The following is a 19,686-nucleotide window of genomic DNA, read 5'->3' on the forward strand; positions in this document are numbered from 1 at the left end:
GGGTCAGTCTCCCAACGTGAAGGTTCTGTGATTGTTCCTCAACTGTTGAGTTTTTTTTCTTCTTAATATTTGACTCTCTTCCGAGTATAAAGTTTACTCTGTTTAGACTGGGACCGAATATAGTCTTTTTCAGAGTAAAATTTACTCTACAAAATCTACTATGTACCAAATAATTAATTGGGGGAGCTGGACACAATCAAATCCATTTAATGGTGAAACATTGTTATCATCAAAGTGTTTTTCCAAACTAATATTGAGTAGAAAAATAGAGGCTGACTTCCTTTTTTGCTCTTTGTTTACTTCATTAAGTTTCTTTTCTGCAGTTAACTGCGCTGCTGATGCTGGGTGAGAAGTTTCTTTTAACATATTGTCCGTCCCTATTCAAATGAGTTTCTATCTGAAAATACTATTTCATCTGAAACTGTGAACTGAATGTTGAGAAAAAAAAAAGCTGTCAGTAAAATTCCAACGAAAGAAATGCAGAGGTGTCAAATCCAGGTCCAGAATGTTAAAAAACAACCTGCCACATTTTAGCTTTAGCCGCAGGTGTTTCTACTCAGCTGGCAGGTTATCGAGCTGGAGCTAGCACAGGTGGAGCTCGTTTACCTGCCGTTGAATAGAAGCACCTGTGGCTAAAGCCAAAGTGTGGCAGGGCTTTTACTTTCTGGACCTGGATTTGACACCTCTGAAGAAATGAACGAAAGGCGGCAAATGTTGAATGTTTTGGCTAGCAAATTAGCCTTACAGTCAAAGGTTGTGCTTGTGTGGGTTTCCTCATCATAACATTTCCCAGGTATGTGATCAGGATAAGCGTGAAGCTCATCTACCTCGCAATCTCGCCAATATTACTACATTTTGGTTGATTGCCTATGCTATTGATCCCAGTACCATTCTTCTTCACACGATTGAAGCTATCTTTGCGTGCATACTGACAAGAGAGCTATTTGGAGGTCAGTATGTGGGGAGGGATGTGTCAGCTGTTCACTAAATCGCTCCATCACAGCAGCAAGGGGGAAAAAAGTATTGGAGACTGTCTCCTTCGGGGAGTACGACTCATATATTCCGAATGTATGCATGCTGATTTTGTTAATATAGTAAGTAGGCTTTGTTGAAAAAGATCTTTGCATTTTTCTTGTGATGGTGTGTGTGTGTTTTTTTAAATACATTTGTTCTTCTCAGGCAAAGATATTTTGTTTTCCATCATGTCCAGCCAGTATGAGGATGGATTTCTCTTGGAATACATCTGAGTTAAAGGTGCGTACATCACTGCTGGTGTTTTCTTTCTTGGCATGTGCCTTGACACAATTCCACACCATAAGGGAGGGACAATTTCTATTTAAATATTGAAAGATGGACATATTGATGTGTTTTGTGGAATGCAATTTGTGAATTATAAAGACACTCTTGGGAATGTGTCTAGCGATGTTGGGCCTAAATGTTCAATCCAGTGGTTTGGTGTGATGCTGTTCATGCTGTCCCACATTTAGACAGCCTTGTAAACATCCAGGTGATAGTGGTATAGGCTCCAACTTCTCAGACTTGATATCAATGTATTCTCATTTGGCCTCTTGTTTTTTTTTTTTAGCTTCCCTTTCTCAATTGAGGGCATTCAGTCTGGTAGAGACAGCGTCACAGCTGAGTCTATATTGGTGGTGATGAGCTAAGTCAAGCGAGGTGACAGAGATTAAACTGCTCGTCATTCCCGGGGAGGTCGAACATGCCACAGATGGGATCCACCGTATGATAGTGATGCCATGTGTACTGACTTTTTACGGCCATCTTGAATTTGGTAACATTCTAAGCAGAGTCAATATCACCCTAAGGTGTCTTTGAGACTTCCAATTTCAACCCCAAAAAGTTGGGATTTTTTATTCAGCATCATATTTCTTGTAGATATTTTACTGTTAGGAAATGCATATTGGTCAAGCTCCTACAGCTTTTTATACACTAACTTAAGCAGACAATGTACATGGAAACAGCAAAATACTGGATGCGAGCTTGCTGATGGGCAGTGACAGGGTGGACAGTTGCGGTCAATGTTCGCATTAATGAGCACATGGTGAACCTTCAATGAGCAACACGATTCAGTTATCAAGCTAATTTGTATAGTTAAACAAATATATTTTGAATTTCTAAATGGTTTTCATACAAATTGATTTCACTATGACAGTGTGGACATGTTAAGCCAGATGATCCAACCTCATCACGGTGGAGGCGGTGGCTCAGGGTTTGGAAACGGTCGTTCAGTAACCAGAAGGTCGACTGTTTGATCCCCGCTCTCCCCGAGTCATGTGTCGTTGTGTGCTTGGGCAAGGCACTTCTCACACACTGCCTCCAGTGCTAATCACACTGGCGTATGGAATGTGTGAATATGTGGTGGTGGTCGGAGGGGCCGTAGGTGCACACTGGCAGCCACGCTTCCGTCAGCCTGCCCTAGCATGAATAATGTATCCATTCCGTTGTAAAGCGTCTTTGAGTGTCTAGAAAAGCGCTAATCAATCTGATGCATTATTATTATAATAGCCTATTATAAGAATAACAAATATGAAAAGTAAGTGTAAAAACCTATTCTGCAACTATCTCCTGTTTCAGGGTCTATGAAGAAACAAAATGCTGGTTGTTACATCACTGAAAGCATCAGAGGGTTTAAAGGGGCAGATACCCCAGTAGGACAGGGTGGACAGTCATTTCTGGGACACAGGAGAAATGTTCAATATGGTAGTGAGAATTCAATGTACATGATTAAAATGACTCATTTTATCAAATATTTTTTTGTGGACAGTAAAACCATGTAAAAAAAAAAAAGTGTTACTTAACCACTTATTACGCACGCTATAGTTAGCAGAGTGAGTGTGACATGCCAAAATACGTTCATCCATATTAAGAGATTGACCATTATACTGGTATGTCTACAAATGTTTGGGCGGTGATAAGATCTCAGTTGTATTATTTTGCTACATTTTCCTGATGAATGAGTGATTTTGATGAGGACACCAAATCAATTAAATGTATCATAATATCACCAGCAGCAAAGACAATAATGAATGTCTACCCCAAATGTGCAGATAATGTATAAACCATAGGTACAACTGGTCAAGATCTGTGGAGCAGTAGAGTTCTCAAACAAGGGTCCCTGGTTTCTCCAAGCTGAAAATATCGGTGGTTCATATTTCACAAGACATGAGACAATGTTTATTGGTGTGGTTGTAGTACAAGATGCCTCTCCTTGTGTACTTCAATACGATAACTGAAATATATTTGTGGGTGACTTGGCTGAGATCATGAAGTGGTCGTCTTGCAAATGAATGGTCTTGATCCCAGATTTCTCCTTAAGGCTATAGTTAGCTTTAGCAAGATGGAGTTGAGCTAGTCTATCGAACTTAAGACAAAGTCAATCAGGCGTGATTATTTTTGCAGTGAAAGGATTTTTGATACGGGTCCTGTATTGGATCTCGTCGAAGTAGTAGTTCTCATCTGGAGGTCAGTTACTATAATGTAGAAGAATTCCGGGTTCTACTGAAGAATGCTAGATAACCTAGTGAAAGGCAAAAATACAATATACAGTACCACATTGTATTTCATTATCCAGAGACTTATCTGTAGCTCCAATATGTGTTTCCATTTCCAGACTGAAAGGTTTCACTCAATCAAAACAAATCCATTAAGCTTGCAAGAATGGCAGACAATAGACCTGGTGGAATAGTAGCAGCCGCAAGTAAGTTCTTCATTTCATTCAGTTTGTGTATGCACTCAATAACATTGGTTATTGAGTGCATACACAAACCTTTTTGTCTTCATGGTTCAGAGAACCGTCTGCAGGTGGTGAGAGGCTTGGAGGATGTAGAAGTGTCAGAGTGCGAGAGCTGCTCCTTTGAGGTCACCCTCAACTTGTCATACATTGAGGGAGCGTGGACCAGGGATGGGATGCGGCTCAAGTCCAAGCCCAACTGTCGCATCAGCACACAAGGGAAGACGCATTCTCTCATATTAAACAGGGTGGCATTGGCAGACGTGGGCTTGATCTCTTTCCAGGCAAATGGAATTGAGACTTCCGGCAGACTCACTGTTAGAGGTAGGCTAAGACAACCGACTGACAACTCTGTAGTCCAAGACAATGATGTGATCAAGTTCAAGATTCAGGTTTCATTAGGACTGCCTAATAAAGACAAAATTAAGTGGCTTTAATATGAATCATTCATGAAAACATTATTTTCAGTAGGTTCATTATTATGACTTTTTTCTTTAATTTCCTACCAGCTAGGGACATCCACATTGTCCAGGAACTTGAGGATGTTGATACTATGGAACGTCAGCCTGTCAGCTTCTTGTGTGAAGTAAACCAAGTGGATGTGGATGGTCGGTGGTACAGAGATGACTGTAGGATCCGACATGGAGACAACATTAAGATCAGGCATCAAGGTAAATGAGAATTTTAATTCATATACTGCGAACATAATTAATAAAATATCTTCAAAGAAGGCAGAATGGTATTCCTTCTGTTCTGAAACTGGTTTCAGGTAAAACCCACACCTTATCTTTTAAGTCGGTCAGGCCAGAGCACGCTGGAGAAATACGATTCACTGCGGAACGCGTCTCGTCTTGCGCAACGCTTACAGTAAAAGGTGAGTCTGTTGGTGGCTAAAAAGTTGTAGCATTAGATCATTGGAATGGAATTTAATAGGAAACAACCTATTCTATATGCACTAATCAAGGAAAATATCAAAAGAAAGAAACCTCCACCTATGCGCCTTGCGCTAGATTGAGCTGGGCACGAAAATAGGGCCCTTTACGTTCAAGATGGTGGTTGTAAATTCCCTAAAGTAGTTGACTGAGCTTGTTCTTCTAATCGTCAGAGCTGCCAGTCCAAATAGTGCGTCCTCTGAGAGTCAAGATAGCCATGTATCGCCACAGAGGCCTGCTGGAGTGCCAGGTTTCTCGAGCTAATGCTCATGTCAAGTGGTACAAGAACAAGAAGGAGCTTGCGTCCAGCAAAAAATACCAACTTGTCAGCCAAGACATTTACAGGCAGCTCACCATTGACGACGTCTGCTCCTCAGACGAAGACACCTACACCTGCGACGCAGGAGATGACAAAACCTGTTGTCAGCTTCTAGTTGAGGGTGAGATATATGCATGCACTGTATACATATCTTTTATTACAAGGTTGCATGAATGTATGTAGATGTAGTGGAGCCACGGTTGAAAGCCATAGTAGATTTGATTAGATTTTGTATTGATCTCAAACAAGCACAATAATAAAAACAGCATGATAGAGGAAATATAATTAAGAAAGGCACAATATGATAAGATGCAAGTTTGAGAAGGGGTGGAAGGATGCAAAGCTTATTAATTTCAGCCCAGCCCCCTTGCCTCTAACCCCTTTACAATATAATAAATTCAAGATCTACTAATTAACGCAATATTTTTTAGAATGTATTTAAAACAGACAATAATGTATCCTCTGCAAAAAATTATTATTATTTTTTTTTAAATATTAGAAATTTACCAAATATCATTAATGTATAAAATAAAAAGTTTGGGTCCCAAGATAGACCCCTGCGGTACATCACAAAAATATTCAAGCACAGGGACTTATGGGCAGAGATGGGAAGTAACGAAGTACTTCGTTACTGTACTTGAATGGTCTTGTTTCAGTACTTTGTACTTTCCTGAGTATTTTTTAGACTTTCTTCTTTTATCCGTTACATTTTAACATGAGTATCTCTCGTTTTTTTCATTCAATTCATTTTCAAAACAAGGTTGTCACTTTTGTTTTTATATGCATGAAAACAATTAAAATACTTGACCTGGAAGAACAAGCGGACGTCAATGTCTCCTGGCTCCGCCAATCATATGAATTGGCTAGATTAGAACCCATAAATATGAGGGCAATTCGCGCCACCACACCAGAGGATAATTTGAACCTGGTAAGAACCCTACAGACTGCCAGTCAACAATATAAAAGAAGGTTCAATTATGTCAGCGAGGAGTGGACCAGCAACATGACCGAGTGATACTCAACACTGTCGACTCGACGCAGGGCAAGTCAGAGAGTCAATTGGCCGATATATACCCATTTTTGCTCCATTAACTAATATCTTTCAAATTGACTCCGGTAAAAATACTCTTTTACTCATCAAGTACATTTTAGTGCCAGCATTTTTTTACTTTTACTTGAGTAATTATTTGAGTGAGTACTTTTATCAAAGTTGTTTTTTACACAAGTAATTGTACTTATTGTAACCCAAATAGAGAATGTCAGTACTTTTCCCATCTCTGCTCATGGGAACTTATTTGGACAAACTTTCCTATTTACTGATGTAAATAACTTGCAACCAGTTAAGTGAGATCTGTTTGGATTTTATTTCAAAATGTTTTTATTCTCACAGGAAATAACAGAAATCATTATACAGAATGTATGTGTCAATAACGGAAGTGTGCTATGTTGTGACTGTCCATGCAGAGCAGGCTATGAGCATTGTTCGGGGCATGAGCTCAGTGGAAGTGACAGAACCAGAGCCAGCCCTCTTCCAAGTGGAGACCAGCCTGAAATCAGGAAGGCCGCCCAAATGGACCCTGAATGGGAATGTTTTGGAGGCCAGCGAAGATGTGGACATCTACAGGGAGAGTAACATCCACAGCCTCTGCCTCACCTGCACGGACAGCTCCATGTCAGGGCCTGTTGTTTTCGTCGCTGGCAAGAGCCGTTCTTCTGCTGAGCTTACGGTAAAAGGTGGGTGAACCAGCCCTCCCCCAAGTACATCCTCTCTGTGATCATTAGAAGGGTGAAGGTATCGCTTTCAGCTGGTAAACTATTTCTTTCCCTGTAGAGCGGCCCCTCCAAGTTGTCCGCAATTTGGAAGATGTGGAAGCCAAGGAGAACAGCTCTGTCGCTCTGAGCTGTGAGTTTGCCCCCTCCCCCAGGGTGGTGAGGTGGTTTAAAGGTCGTACGGCTCTGAAGACTTCAAACAAGTATAGCATGAAGAGAGATAGGAAGCGTGCAGAGCTGACAATCCATGGCTTGGTAGGGATGGATGCAGGGCAGTATCGCTGCATGGCGGGGGGTTCACAGAGCACAGCACATGTTAAGGTCGAAGGTATGTAGGTTAAGTATGATTTATTGAGTTAAGAGCTGATCTGTATGTGCCATTTGTATTGGATTCCCTCTTCTTCTTCTTTTTTAACAGTGCGAAGGCTGAAGCTGGTGAAACACCTTGAACCAGTGGAACTTGATGAGGACGGAGTTGCCACTTTCGCTTGTGAGCTCAACTATGTGGTTGCCAATGTAGAGTGGCTCCTCAACAATGTCCGCCTCTATTCCAATGCCATAAACAGGATCCAACACATGGGTACCATGCACAGCCTCTTCATTAAGAAGCTGAGACCCCAGCAGAGCAGAGTTACCTTTAAAGCTGGCCTACTTTCGGAGACAGCAACTTTAAAGGTCAAAGGTCAGCTTAAATAAGACATTTTCTGATACTTTTGTTTATTTCAGAGAACTATTACCATCAATGCTAAATTTATGTTATATATTACTGCTTCTATTGCCTTTAGAGCGGCCTGTGGTCTTCCTAAGACCACTGGAAGATGCAGTTGGGGAAGAACAAGGGGAGGTCTGCCTACAGTGTGAAATTTCCAAAGAGTCTGTGATCCCAGTCTGGAGGAAGAATGGCATTGTCCTGACAGCTGATGAAAAACACGAGTTGTGCCAGTACGGGAGGTCCATGGCACTGATTATTCATTGCTTGAGCAAAGATGATGCTGGACAGTACATCTGTGACCTGGGCACCAGCCAGACCAAGGCTAAAGTTACTGTACATGGTTGGTTGAAGAGCAGTGTAATTAAAATACCCGGACATTGCATATTTAAATAGTCTTTATTTGATCTATTTACAGATTTACATATCACTATTATCCAGCGTTTGAAGACAACATCCATACTGGAGGGCGAAAGCTGCACTTTTGAATGTCACGTCTCTCACCTTCTTAGTGATAAGCCTTTCTGGACCATTAACGATCAAGTGGTTGTCTCCAACGGCCACTTCCAGGTCATCAACAATGGTCGCAAATACAAGTTGAGAATTAAAGATGCAGTTCTGTCTGATGCTGGAGACGTGATCTTTACAATTAAAGACTTAAGCTGCAGAACCATGCTCTTTGTCAAAGGTAAACAGTAGTTTAATCAATGCAAGATGAATTCATATAAAAAATGAACATGTATCTATTGTGATTGTAGAGAGGCCAGTTCACATTTTTAGGGATCTGCTGAATGTCAAAACCGTGCCAGGTGAGGATGCGGAGCTGAGTTGTGAGATCACCAAACCTGAGGTCACCATCCACTGGTTGAAGAATGGCCATTTAATCAGGCAGAGTCACAAATATAAGATGAGTGTGGAAAAGAACTTGGCAAGGCTGATAGTCAAGAACACCACAATCAGAGATTCAGGAGAGTACAGCTGTCAGGCCGATGGGGTTGCCTCTTGTGCCAAGCTCGAAGTTAGAGGTAAGTACTTGTTCTGGATTATCACATTTTTGTCAACAAAAAATAAGGTGCTGAGGCACTGATGCGGATGTCATAAGGCATAACTTACTCTAGAAGACTGAAAGATTGGTAGAATTGCTATACTCAGCATTCACATACAATTTCTAAACTATGTATTATTCCAGAACTGCAGCACTCATTTGCAAGAGAGTTAAAGGACACTAAAGCAGAGGAAAAGGGTAAAGTGACCCTGGAGTGTGAGACCAGACAGCCAGCCAAGCGAGTGACCTGGCTGAAGGGCATGATGGAGCTGAGATCTAGTAGGAAGTATGTCATGAGGCAAAAGGGTGTGGTGCTGTCACTCACCATCACTTATCTGGAGAAGTTGGACACAGATATCTACACATGTGACGTCGGGACCATGCAGACCCGTGCACAGCTGACTGTGCAGGGTGAGGAAAACACTTATTTAGTAAAGTTCTAGTCTGGGAACATAGCTTCCGTCTTTCTTAAGGCCAACCAGCAGCGCAGCCAAAATAAGCCGATCCGGGAAGTCGTGATCAAAGTAGTCTGTAACCGAGCATCACACACCTACCAACTTGCTGCAACACTAAAGGCAAACAAACCTTGGCGTTCTTACAGGGAAAATTGAGAATTGAAGTGACACCAATATTATTTAAACGTGCCCGATTGTCAAGGTTAAAGAAGATTCTACTGGCCATTGTAGATATATTTTGTTGTTGGCAGAGAGACTGTGGATATTCAAACGGCTGAAGGCAATCATGGATCCATTCTCTGCATGAATGCGAACTTTTGTTCCTTCATTTCGGAGGCAGATCGATAAAAAAAGATGGATGGAAGATCGTATGATAATCAACATTTGTAATCGCAGCCAAATTAGTTGCAGCACATGAAAACCAGTTGCAAACATGGTGTGCAGCTGGCTTTAATCTTCTTAGTAACAAACCGTTATAGAGGTTTGGGGTATGGGCCTAGCAAGAACTCCTAACATTTAAGTTCAGTTCAGGACAGAATGTGTGAATTCACTATTGTGCTGCCTCAAACCAATAACTTCTAATATTTTTGCAATCTTATTAATATAAAGGCTATATGAGATTTTGTAGTCCATTTTTCTGTCTGTGTCAGGCCAAAAGGTGGTGATCCTGGATGAACTGGAGGACATTGAGTGCCTTGAAGGCGACACAGTCACATTCAGGTGTCAAATCTGTCCCAGTGACTACACGGGGGTGAAGTGGTACCTGGACGAGACTCTGCTTTACAATAATCAACTTAATGAGATCCAGATGTTGGCGGGAGGCTACCACACGCTGACATTTAGACAGCTGGCCCGCAAAGACACTGGTACCATTTCGTTTGCAGCCGGTGACAAACGATCATATGCATCACTGTTGGTCAGAGGTGAGGCTTAGTCTTTTCTTCATTTATATTTTCTTGTTTCATTTCATTTAGTCTTTAATTGCTTTGACATGTTCACTTTGCCAGAGAGACGTCCAACCATTTGTAAAGCGCTTGAGGACTGTGAGGCTATTGAAGGAGGGGGTCTAGTTTTGTTCTGCGTAACCTCAAAGCCCTGCCACATCCTGTGGTACAAAGATTGCTGTCTGATGTGGAACTCATCAAGGTACTTTGCAAGTCGTTCAGGATGTGAGGCTCGGCTGGCAATTCGGGAGGTCTGCCAAAGTGATGCTGGGGTGTATGAGTGCAGTGCTGGATCTGTTACAACGAGAGCTGTTGTAACTGTCAAAGGTATCAATGGGAATTCTCCATCAAAATGAACAATAACATGATTTTTTTGTCTAATGTTGCTACTGTATCTCCTTTTAGCTATCCCAGCTGAGTTCACAAAGCCTCTGCAGAACGTAGAGTCCCGAGAAGGTGAAACTGCTACCTTGACCTGTGAGTACTCTCTGCCGGGAGTCCAGTTCCACTGGAGAAAAGGCGTTGAGAGTCTCAGGCTTGGAGACAAGTATGTAATGAAACAGAAACTGACCATCAATTCGCTCATAATCCGAGCTCTGAAGCCTGAGGACTCAGGGGAGTACACCTGTCAATGCAGAGGCCACCACACTACAGCAAGGCTCAAAGTACAAGGTAAAGCCATGTTCCTGATATTGGTTTAAGTAGGTTTTTTCTTTTCTTTTTCTTTTCACTTTCACCAATCCCATCCTTTTTTGTTCCTTATTTTCCAGCCATTCCGATTACATTCATCCAGCAACTGAAGAACATGCATGCAGAGGAAGGGAGCAATATTATACTGCGATGTGAACTGTCCAAATCAGGCATACCAATAGAATGGATGAAAGGCCAAGATGTGCTGAAGAATGGAGTGAAGTACCAGATGAGAAGATGGGAGACAACTCTGGAGCTTTTGATATGGAAAGCTGTTCCTGAAGACAGTGGGCTTTACAAGTGTTTGTGTGCCGATCAAGTCACATCTGCCACCGTCAAAATCAAAGGTAGCAAATATTCTATTACCAAAGTACATCAGAATCTTGATTTATTGGTGCTAAATATTTTTGAATATTCCTCAGCTCTGCCACTGACCTTCAAGCAGAAGCTTCACAACGTGACCTTCGAGGAGGGAAACACTGCAACTTTACGCTGCGAGCTTTCCAAAGCATCTCTCTTTGTGGAGTGGAGAAAGAGAGGGGATGAGCTCATCAAGAATGGCGACAAATATCACATTCGCCAGAGGGACACTCTGATTGAACTGAGGATCCTGGATGTGACGCCAGAAGACAGCAACATCTACACATGCATTTGTGGGAGCATAGAGACCACAGCGACCCTCACTGTGAATGGTACAGTGTTTAGTTAACCTGACATCAATATTAATTTTTCAGAATAAAGACACTTTTTTGTGTGCATTGATGTTTAGGGAAGATAGACATATTTCTATGTTGCTTTTTAGCACTCCCAATAACCTTCAAGCAAAAGCTGAAGAACCTTCAAGTGGATGAAGGACACAACATCACACTGTCTTGTGAGATCTCCAAGCCTGGCATCGCTGTGGAGTGGAGGCTGGCCGGTGAGCTGCTAGAGGATGGAGAGAAGTACCAGATGAAGCAGAGAGGCTCCGTGCTGGAGCTGACTATCAGAGATGCTCTGCCGGAGGACAGCGGTATCTACGCCTGTGTCTGCAGAGACCAGAAGACAAAGGCAACAGTTAAAGTCATTGGTATGTTATACAGTATGCTAAGGTTGTTTGTTGTGACACATTGAAACAAGTTCTTATGGCTGTGATTGCTTAGCGTTACATCATGACTGCTGTACTAAAAGTGGTGTGTATTTGAGGAAACTAGAGGTCTAATTAGGGATTTCAATCCCCTAATTTTCTCTGGCGGCCCATAGATGCTCACTTTGAAAACGACTGGTCTAAAACATTGCCACTACACCTACTTCCCCGTACCAGAAAATAATTTGGACACGGTTCATTATTGTAGTTACTAATTGGTGGTTGAGCTAGGCCAGTTAGCTCCCCCATAATCTCAATTGCTAATGTTATATTTGTTTTACTGTTCAAAGAGTTTGTAGTGGTAGAACTACCTGAAGCCAGAGGTGAAGTAGAACAGCGATTGTGAGGCAGGACGTCTCTGAGATCCAACCTCAGATCCCTGACCACACAAATGGAACAAATTCACACAAAAACACCCCAAAATCTTACAGAAGTTTCATGTATGAAATCAACTACATACCTGTATATGTGAATCCATCTACTTTGTCCTTGTGAAGCTGTTCCCGCCACATTTAAAGGTAGTCTGAAAAGCCAGGAGGCAGAAGAGGGCAGTAGTGTGACGCTCCACTGCGAAGTGTCAAAAATAGATGCCCTGGTAGAGTGGCAGAAAGATGGAAAGGTGCTATCTGAGGCAATGCCAGGGAGAAAGTATCAGCTGAAGCTTGAAGGGAAGGCAGCTGAGTTGACCATTGTAAAGGTTCAAGTGGAAGATGCGGGGAGGTACAGCTGTATTACAGGTGATGAGAAAACCACTGCTGAGCTCAAAGTGAAACGTAAGTAAAATTGGCATGTCAGTACATTTAAAATTATTTTTGTGTATTTCCACGCTGGTGATATAAATCTGTGCGTGCTCCAAACAGCACTTCCTGTCATATTCAAACGTGCACTCCAAAATTTGGAGGTGAAGGAAGGCGACTGTGGGCTTTTCTGTTGTGAGCTCTCCAAACCCAGAGCTCCAGTGGAGTGGAGGAGAGGTCGTGTGCTTCTAAGCAGTGGAGGCAAGTATGAAATGAAGCAGGAAGGGCCTTACACGAAGTTGATTGTCAACAACGTGCAAGATAGCGACGCTGGGAAATACATTTGCAAGACCAAGGATAGCCAATCAACTGCAGAGCTGTCGGTCCAGGGTGAGTTGACACTTGACACATCCTCGTACGTTCACATTGAAAAACACTTCTTCAATTCTCTTTGCCTAATCAATTAACAACTAACAAGATAATTGTTGTCAATAACACTAATATAATCCTTATAAAACCAAATACAGTGGTTGGGCAAATTATTTTTTAGGTTTACCACCACGTTTCACGGTCATGCTTGCCAACCAGGATGTGATTGAAGGCAACAGTGTGTTTCTTCGCTGTGAGCTTAACAAACCTGCCCACTCAGTGGAGTGGCGGAGAGGAGGGCTGGTGTTGAGGCAAGGAGACAAGTACCAGATGAGAAAGAAGGATTTGCAGCTGGAGATGACTATTAGTGAAGTCACTCTCGAAGATGCTGGTGATTACACCTGTATTTGTGGTGAAGAAAGTACTACAGCTTGCCTCGCAGTGAATGGTCAGTATACAGGAGTGCAATTGTGATCATATGATATAATAATGATTTTTTTTTTTAAAGAGCCTTTCAAGACACTGTACATCAACAAAGCAACAATTAAAAACTGAATTATACAGAATAAATAAAACAAATAAAAAAACAACAACACAATTTTAAATAGGTGTGTTTTGAGTTTAGATTTGAATGTGGTAAGAGAGACTGAGTTGCGGAGGTCATGTGGCAAAAAGTTCCAGAGCTGGGAAGCAGAGCGGCTGAAGGCCGCTGAAGTGACGTACGGAGCCGTTTGATATTGCACAGGTGCAAGTAGGCTGACGAGGTTATAATATTAATATGCTTAAGGAATGATAGGGTGCTGTCAAGGGTGAAACCCACAAATTTAAACTGAGGGGAAGCTATAGGTAGTGGTGGTTACCCAAGATGGAGAAACTGCCAACTTTGGATAATGGACATTTTGTACCAACAAGAAAAACTTCTGTTTTGTCAGTTTAGCATGATGAAGTTAAAGGTTAACCAGGTGTTGATTTCTGATCAACAGGAAGTGAGGGAGGAAGTAAAATGCTTGGTTTGCAGGAGAGTAAGGGCTGGTTGTCAAATCAGAGGTAATTTTAGAGCTGTGGAGGGGATACAAACTTAAAACCTAACCTAAAATGAAAAGTGTAAATTGGAGATGTGGCAGAAGTTATTGTAAATGTTAGGCTCTAAACCATTTATTTATTTTTTAATATGGGTGATAACTGCAGTTTTGAACAATGATGGGATGACCCTGGTGGAGTGAGAAGAGTGAATAATGACAGAGATGAGGGGAACCAGTGAGGAATTTAACCAAGATTGCGGGGACAGGATTGAAATTTCAAGTGGAGGGCTTGGATTTATAGATGAAATACGCAATATCGAAAATATATATTTATATAGCTATAACTCTTGAATACACATAAGATCTAAACACACATTCAACAGCAATTCAACCAAAAACAAGTCAAACTGTTACTCATGATATTATAGTGTTTTACTTTTGGTAATGTTTCTTGTTTTCCCATTAGAACGACCTGTCAAATTCCTCCATGAACTGAGTAATATTGAAGTGCAAGAGGGCAACGGGGTAACACTTTGCTGCCAGCTCTCCAAAGCAGGCCTCACTGCTCAGTGGATGAAGGGAGATGACGTGTTAACCAATGATGAGAGGTATCAGCTCAAACAGAGAGGTTCTACATTGGAGCTGCTCATTAGAAAGAGTCAGCCTGAAGACAGTGGTGTTTACAGCTGTGTTTGCGAAGACATTAAAAGTACTGCCACAATCATAATCACTGGTGAGAGACACCTCATGAGAACACAATTTCACTGTAATTTATGCAATTACTGACCACAGGATTAGCTGCAAGATCAATTTTGATAGTACTATTACGTAAGTATACATCCCTCACAGTATTTGCACCCCGCAGAAATTCCAGTGACGTTCAAGCAAAATTTGAAGAACCAGGAAACATTAGAGGAGAATAGTGTGACCCTCCACTGCCAGCTCTCCAAGCCAGGAGTCCCAGTTGAGTGGAGAAAGGATGCTCAGCTCCTGGGGGAGGGAGCCAAATATCAGATGAAGCAAGAGGGGAGGGTGTGTGAGATGCAGATCACAGATCTAACTCTCAAGGATACTGGCGAATACAGTTGCTCTGTTGGTACAGCTGTGACTTCAGCCGATATTAAAGTAAGAGGTAGGCTTCAGTCAAGTCACTACAAGTTACTTGTGAGTAAAATCAGTTTACTTGGTGAGTTTATGTGAAACCCAAGAATCAGAAATGCTCTCCCCCCCAAAAAAAAATGTAGCAATCATATGCAATCTATTTATGCAGAAATGCTCTCCCCCCCCAAAAAAAAATGTAGCAATCATATGCAATCTATTTATGCAGTTCTACACGAACTACAAACTACAGCAACAAAAAATATTTTAAATCCCTGTCAAAACTATTTTGTAATCTTTTACAGAACTTCACAGTTTTCAGCTAGTGTATGAAAGAATTTAAAATATGTTTGATTGTTTATGTGTTGGTTTTCTCAGCCCTTCCTGTTACATTTAAACAAGAAGTTCAGAATTTGGAGCTGAAGGAAGGTGACAGTGGAGTGTTCTGCTGTGAGTTGTCCAAACATGAAGCACCAGTGGACTGGAGGAAAGGAAGAGTGATCCTGAAGCCTGGTTATAAATACGAAATGAAACAGGAGGGAAATTTCACCAAACTATTTGTCAACAATGTAGAAGAGAGTGATGCTGGAAAGTACACTTGCAAGACTAAAGACAGCCAATCAACTGCTGAGCTCACAGTGAAAGGTGAGTGATCTCCCGTTTACTACAATATACCCAACTGTCCTATCTAGATATATATTATAAGATGTATTTCCAGCACCTCCCATCACATTCAAAACCAAGTTAAAGAACCTGCAAGTGGAGGAGGAGAACAGTGTGACATTGACATGCGAACTATCCAAACCTGGCCTTCCTGTTGAGTGGATGAAAGGCCAGGAGCTGCTGAAGAATAATTTCAAGTATCAGCTAAGAAATCGAAACAGCATCCTGGAGCTGACCATCAAAAACACTCAACTGGAGGACAGTGGAGTCTACAGCTGTATCTATGGCGATACCAAGACCGTAGCTAACATCACTGTTACACGTAAGACATGATCGCTATGTGTAAATATAGGTTGTGAAATAGTAGTAATTTTCTCTATCCCACATCCACAGCTATTCCCCTCACTTTTAAGATGGGTTTAAAAAACCAGGAGGCCGCTGAGGGAGGTAACGTGACCCTACGATGTGAACTGTCCAGGACTGGGGTATCTGTACAATGGTGGAAGGGAGAGGACCAGCTCTATCAAGGCGGGAGGTATCAGATGACCCTCAAGGGCAATATAGCTGAGATGAGCATCAGAAACGTCCAGCCAGAGGACGTTGGAGAATACAGTTGTGTCTTTGGCGAGCAGAAGACGACAGCGGAAGTGAACGTGAGAGGTAACGGTCATTATTATTAATGAAATGTGTTAGATAAGAATGTGTTAATGATTCTTGTGGCTTTATGATTCTGAGGTTTTTCCAGGTTCACACTGTGTCCCCCTTTAAAGGGGCAGAGCTTGAGCCTTATTTTTCCCTCGCCGTTCCTTATATTTTTATTTTTCATCTAAAAAATCTCGGGGCGTGAAAGGTGACCTACCAGGCTTCTGTCTTCCTCTGTTGGTCATTGCTGTTTTCATGTTTCTTGGACGCATTGTGTCTGGGGGAATTGCCCCTGTTAGGGATCAATAAAGTAATTTGAATCTGAATGATTGTTGGGAATCAGTTATACCTTGTCTGTCAAACACAATTATTCCCACAGTTGAATTGTCTTGACATGCCAAGTAACATATCTCTTTTTTCCCTTATGCTAGCGGCAGCGTCGGTGTTCTTTGAGAAGGAACTGGAGAGCCAAGCGATGATGGAGGGCAAATCAGTGCTGCTGTCATGCGAAGTTTCTAGTGTGAATGTACCTGTAACTTGGAAGAAGGACAACACTGTCATTGAAGAAGGGGGACGAGTAATTATTACGAAGAAAGAACATACGCATATGCTTGAGATCAAGCAGCTGAAGCTGGAGGATGCTGGTGTATACTGTTGCATCACCAGGGGAAAGAAGACCACCGCCAAGTTGATTGTGAGGGGTATGTGTAAACACAAAAATCCCCTCCTATACTGTAAAAATCTTCCACTCAATTGCTACAAAGATAACTTTCTCTGTCCTTCTCCACAGAGCGAGTGCGAATTGTTACAGAGCTGAAAGACATCACTGTGACTGCGGGGGAAGATGCCATGTTTGTGTGTGAGCTTAGCCACGCCAATGTGAATGAGGGTGTGTGGTGGCTTGGCTCCAGTCCACTGCAGAGGAACGAAATGAACCAGATGACATGCCAGGGTCGCACACACAGACTTGTCCTCACCATGACAACACCCGATGAGACGGGCATTGTGGCATTTGTGGTTGGGGAGGAAAGGACATCGGCAAGTCTTCTCGTGGTGCCAAAGCCCAAAGGTGTGGAGAGACGTATCTATCAAGACCTATTGTGAAGATTTGTTTATCTAAAGAGATGTTTTAATTTTCAGTTTTATTTGAGGAGAAGCCTCGAGATGTTCTAATCTTGGAAGGAGAAATTGCTACGTTGTCCTGCACAACTTCTGACTTCACCACCCCTGTTATCTGGAGGCGCAATCAAATCCCTCTCCGAAACGGTGAGAAATTTGAAATACGAAAGGAAGGAAAAGTCAACTTATTGCTTATCCATGCTGTGGAGCCCCTGGATGCTGGAGTTTACTCCTGTGATACAGGCGATGCACAGGCCAGTGCTAAGCTTACTGTGACAGGTAATACAGGAAGTAATGCAGATTTACAAAGTAAAGGTGTGCCCATTTATGTCATTTATTTTTCCATTTCCAGAGCTCCCCCCATTTTTCCAGGAAGAGTTGCAAAGTGTTGAGACTGAGGAGGGAAGCTCAGCAGTCCTGTACTGTGAGCTCTCCAAACTCGGGTTGCCGGTACAATGGAAGAAGAACAGTTTGCCATTGAGGGCTGGCAGGAAGTATGAGATGAAGCAAGATGGTTGCTTCATTCAGTTTCACATCAAGGAACTTAAAATTGAGGACAGTGGCAGCTACACGTGTCAAGCAGGAAATGCAGAAACTTCTGCAACGGTTACAGTCAAAGGTAAGGTCACATTGCTATTGCAATCAGTTTAATGTGTTTTATGGGGTTCATGACAAGACTGCGGTTTTATGGGCTGTTCTTGTGAACATCTTAGAACAAAAACGATCCTTCCACACATTCTTTCCAAATAAGAAAACTGCAATTATCATGGTTTGCTAAGTTTGTATGTTCATGGGTACACTGGCATCTTCCACATTTCGACAGAATGTGTGGTGTGAATGGTTGTTTGCCTATATTTTATGTGCCCTGCGATTGACTTGTCTAGGGTGTACCGTATATCTTTGCCCAAAGCCATTTGGGACAGCCTTCAACTCATCCATGGCCCTAATGAAGACAAGCAGTGTCAAAACTGCTTGATAGATACACTTCTGTTTTAATTATATTAACATTTTAAGCATTGGATGTCCATTATTGTCCAGAGCTACCGCCATTCTTCAAGAAAGATTTGCGAAATGTGCGGATGGAGGAGGGAGCTTCCGTTTCTTTGAGCTGTGAGCTGTCTAAACCTGGAGTGCCAGTGCAATGGAAAAAGAACAGACTGCCTCTGAGGGCCAACAGCAAGTATGAAATGAAGCAAGATGGTTGCCTCCTTCAGCTTAGCATTATGGACCTCAAACCTGAAGACAGTGGCAGCTACTCGTGTCATGTGGGAAGTGTAGAATCAACTGCAACTTTAACAGTGAAAGGTAGGTGCAGTGTCTTCTTAAAATTTCTGCTGAGTGCTTCTCTCATCTTTGAATCAAATCTGTCCTAGAACTTCCACCATTTTTCAAAGAAAAGTTACAGAATGTAAAGGCTGAAGAGGGAGGTATTGCCTCCTTGTGCTGTAAGGTTTCAAAGCCCAACACTGTGATACAATGGAAGAAGAACAAGTTGCCATTAAGAGCTAGCAACAAATATGATATGCAGCAGGATGCTTGCCTCCTCCAGCTTCACATCAAGGAGCTCAAACCTGAAGACAGTGGAAGTTACACGTGTCAAGCAGGAAGTACAGAGACCACTGCAACTGTGTCAGTAAAAGGTACTGTTCTTGTATCTTTGAATCTTAATTGCTCTAAAAAATGATAGTTGTACTGTTTATCAACTTTGATATAAATAATCTTCCACATGGGACTCTTTTCTGATAGTGTATATTTGTGGGTCATCTTAATAAAATGCTGTGATGAATTTCCCCAGAGCTACCTCCATTCTTTGTAACAAAGTTACAAAATACCGAAGGGGAGGAGCAAGGTTCAATCTCCCTATCCTGTGAGTTGTCCAAACCTGGAGCGCCAGTGCATTGGATGAAAAACAGTCTGCCTCTCAGGGAAAACAGGAAGTATGAGATGAAACAAGATGGTTGCCTCCTTCAGCTCAAAATCAGTGACCTCAAACCTGAGGATGGTGGTAGCTACACATGTGAAGCAGGAAGCGCCGAGACCACTGCAGCTGTTTCTGTAAAAGGTACGTTCCTGTGACATCTATGTGAGCTCAACAGAAGGCATTTTTTCTCTATACCAGTGGTTCTCAACCGCAGTCCTCGAGTACCCCTATCCACCCTGTTTCCATGTCTCCCACAGCCAACACAGGTGTGTCAAATATCAGCTAATCAGTCATCTTTGCATGAAGCCTGAAAACAATCCTCAGCTGTGTTGGCTAGGGAGACATGGAAAACAGGCTGGATAGGGGTACTTGAGGAC

The 19,686-nt window shown here is 42.2% G+C and overlaps 1 protein-coding gene across 1 annotated transcript in view; it reads left to right on the forward strand.

The window, feature by feature from the left end:
- The first annotated feature begins 3,675 nt into the window (after positions 1 to 3,675).
- Positions 3,676 to 19,686, forward strand: part of obscna (obscurin, cytoskeletal calmodulin and titin-interacting RhoGEF a) — a 37,442-nt gene continuing 21,431 nt past the window's right edge. Inside the window, exons 1-33 of the mRNA XM_086089535.1 lie at positions 3,676 to 3,715; positions 3,806 to 4,072; positions 4,258 to 4,419; positions 4,518 to 4,556; positions 4,845 to 5,120; positions 6,464 to 6,733; positions 6,831 to 7,097; positions 7,188 to 7,451; positions 7,555 to 7,821; positions 7,897 to 8,166; positions 8,237 to 8,503; positions 8,668 to 8,934; positions 9,629 to 9,901; positions 9,986 to 10,249; positions 10,328 to 10,594; positions 10,693 to 10,959; positions 11,035 to 11,304; positions 11,415 to 11,681; positions 12,236 to 12,511; positions 12,599 to 12,865; positions 13,026 to 13,292; positions 14,333 to 14,599; positions 14,732 to 14,998; positions 15,343 to 15,609; positions 15,683 to 15,949; positions 16,021 to 16,287; positions 16,701 to 16,970; positions 17,060 to 17,338; positions 17,410 to 17,667; positions 17,741 to 18,007; positions 18,427 to 18,693; positions 18,762 to 19,028; positions 19,184 to 19,450. Of these exons, the coding sequence (XP_085945661.1) occupies positions 3,676 to 3,715; positions 3,806 to 4,072; positions 4,258 to 4,419; positions 4,518 to 4,556; positions 4,845 to 5,120; positions 6,464 to 6,733; positions 6,831 to 7,097; positions 7,188 to 7,451; positions 7,555 to 7,821; positions 7,897 to 8,166; positions 8,237 to 8,503; positions 8,668 to 8,934; positions 9,629 to 9,901; positions 9,986 to 10,249; positions 10,328 to 10,594; positions 10,693 to 10,959; positions 11,035 to 11,304; positions 11,415 to 11,681; positions 12,236 to 12,511; positions 12,599 to 12,865; positions 13,026 to 13,292; positions 14,333 to 14,599; positions 14,732 to 14,998; positions 15,343 to 15,609; positions 15,683 to 15,949; positions 16,021 to 16,287; positions 16,701 to 16,970; positions 17,060 to 17,338; positions 17,410 to 17,667; positions 17,741 to 18,007; positions 18,427 to 18,693; positions 18,762 to 19,028; positions 19,184 to 19,450 (8,284 nt within the window). The remainder of the gene's footprint in view (positions 3,716 to 3,805; positions 4,073 to 4,257; positions 4,420 to 4,517; positions 4,557 to 4,844; positions 5,121 to 6,463; positions 6,734 to 6,830; positions 7,098 to 7,187; positions 7,452 to 7,554; positions 7,822 to 7,896; positions 8,167 to 8,236; positions 8,504 to 8,667; positions 8,935 to 9,628; positions 9,902 to 9,985; positions 10,250 to 10,327; positions 10,595 to 10,692; positions 10,960 to 11,034; positions 11,305 to 11,414; positions 11,682 to 12,235; positions 12,512 to 12,598; positions 12,866 to 13,025; positions 13,293 to 14,332; positions 14,600 to 14,731; positions 14,999 to 15,342; positions 15,610 to 15,682; positions 15,950 to 16,020; positions 16,288 to 16,700; positions 16,971 to 17,059; positions 17,339 to 17,409; positions 17,668 to 17,740; positions 18,008 to 18,426; positions 18,694 to 18,761; positions 19,029 to 19,183; positions 19,451 to 19,686) is intronic.

The sequence above is a fragment of the Leptonotus elevatus genome, chromosome 11, assembly GCF_054856555.1.
Source record: "Leptonotus elevatus isolate MCC_2025b chromosome 11, RoL_Lele_1.0, whole genome shotgun sequence".
Classification (NCBI taxonomy): Eukaryota; Metazoa; Chordata; class Actinopteri; order Syngnathiformes; family Syngnathidae; genus Leptonotus; species Leptonotus elevatus.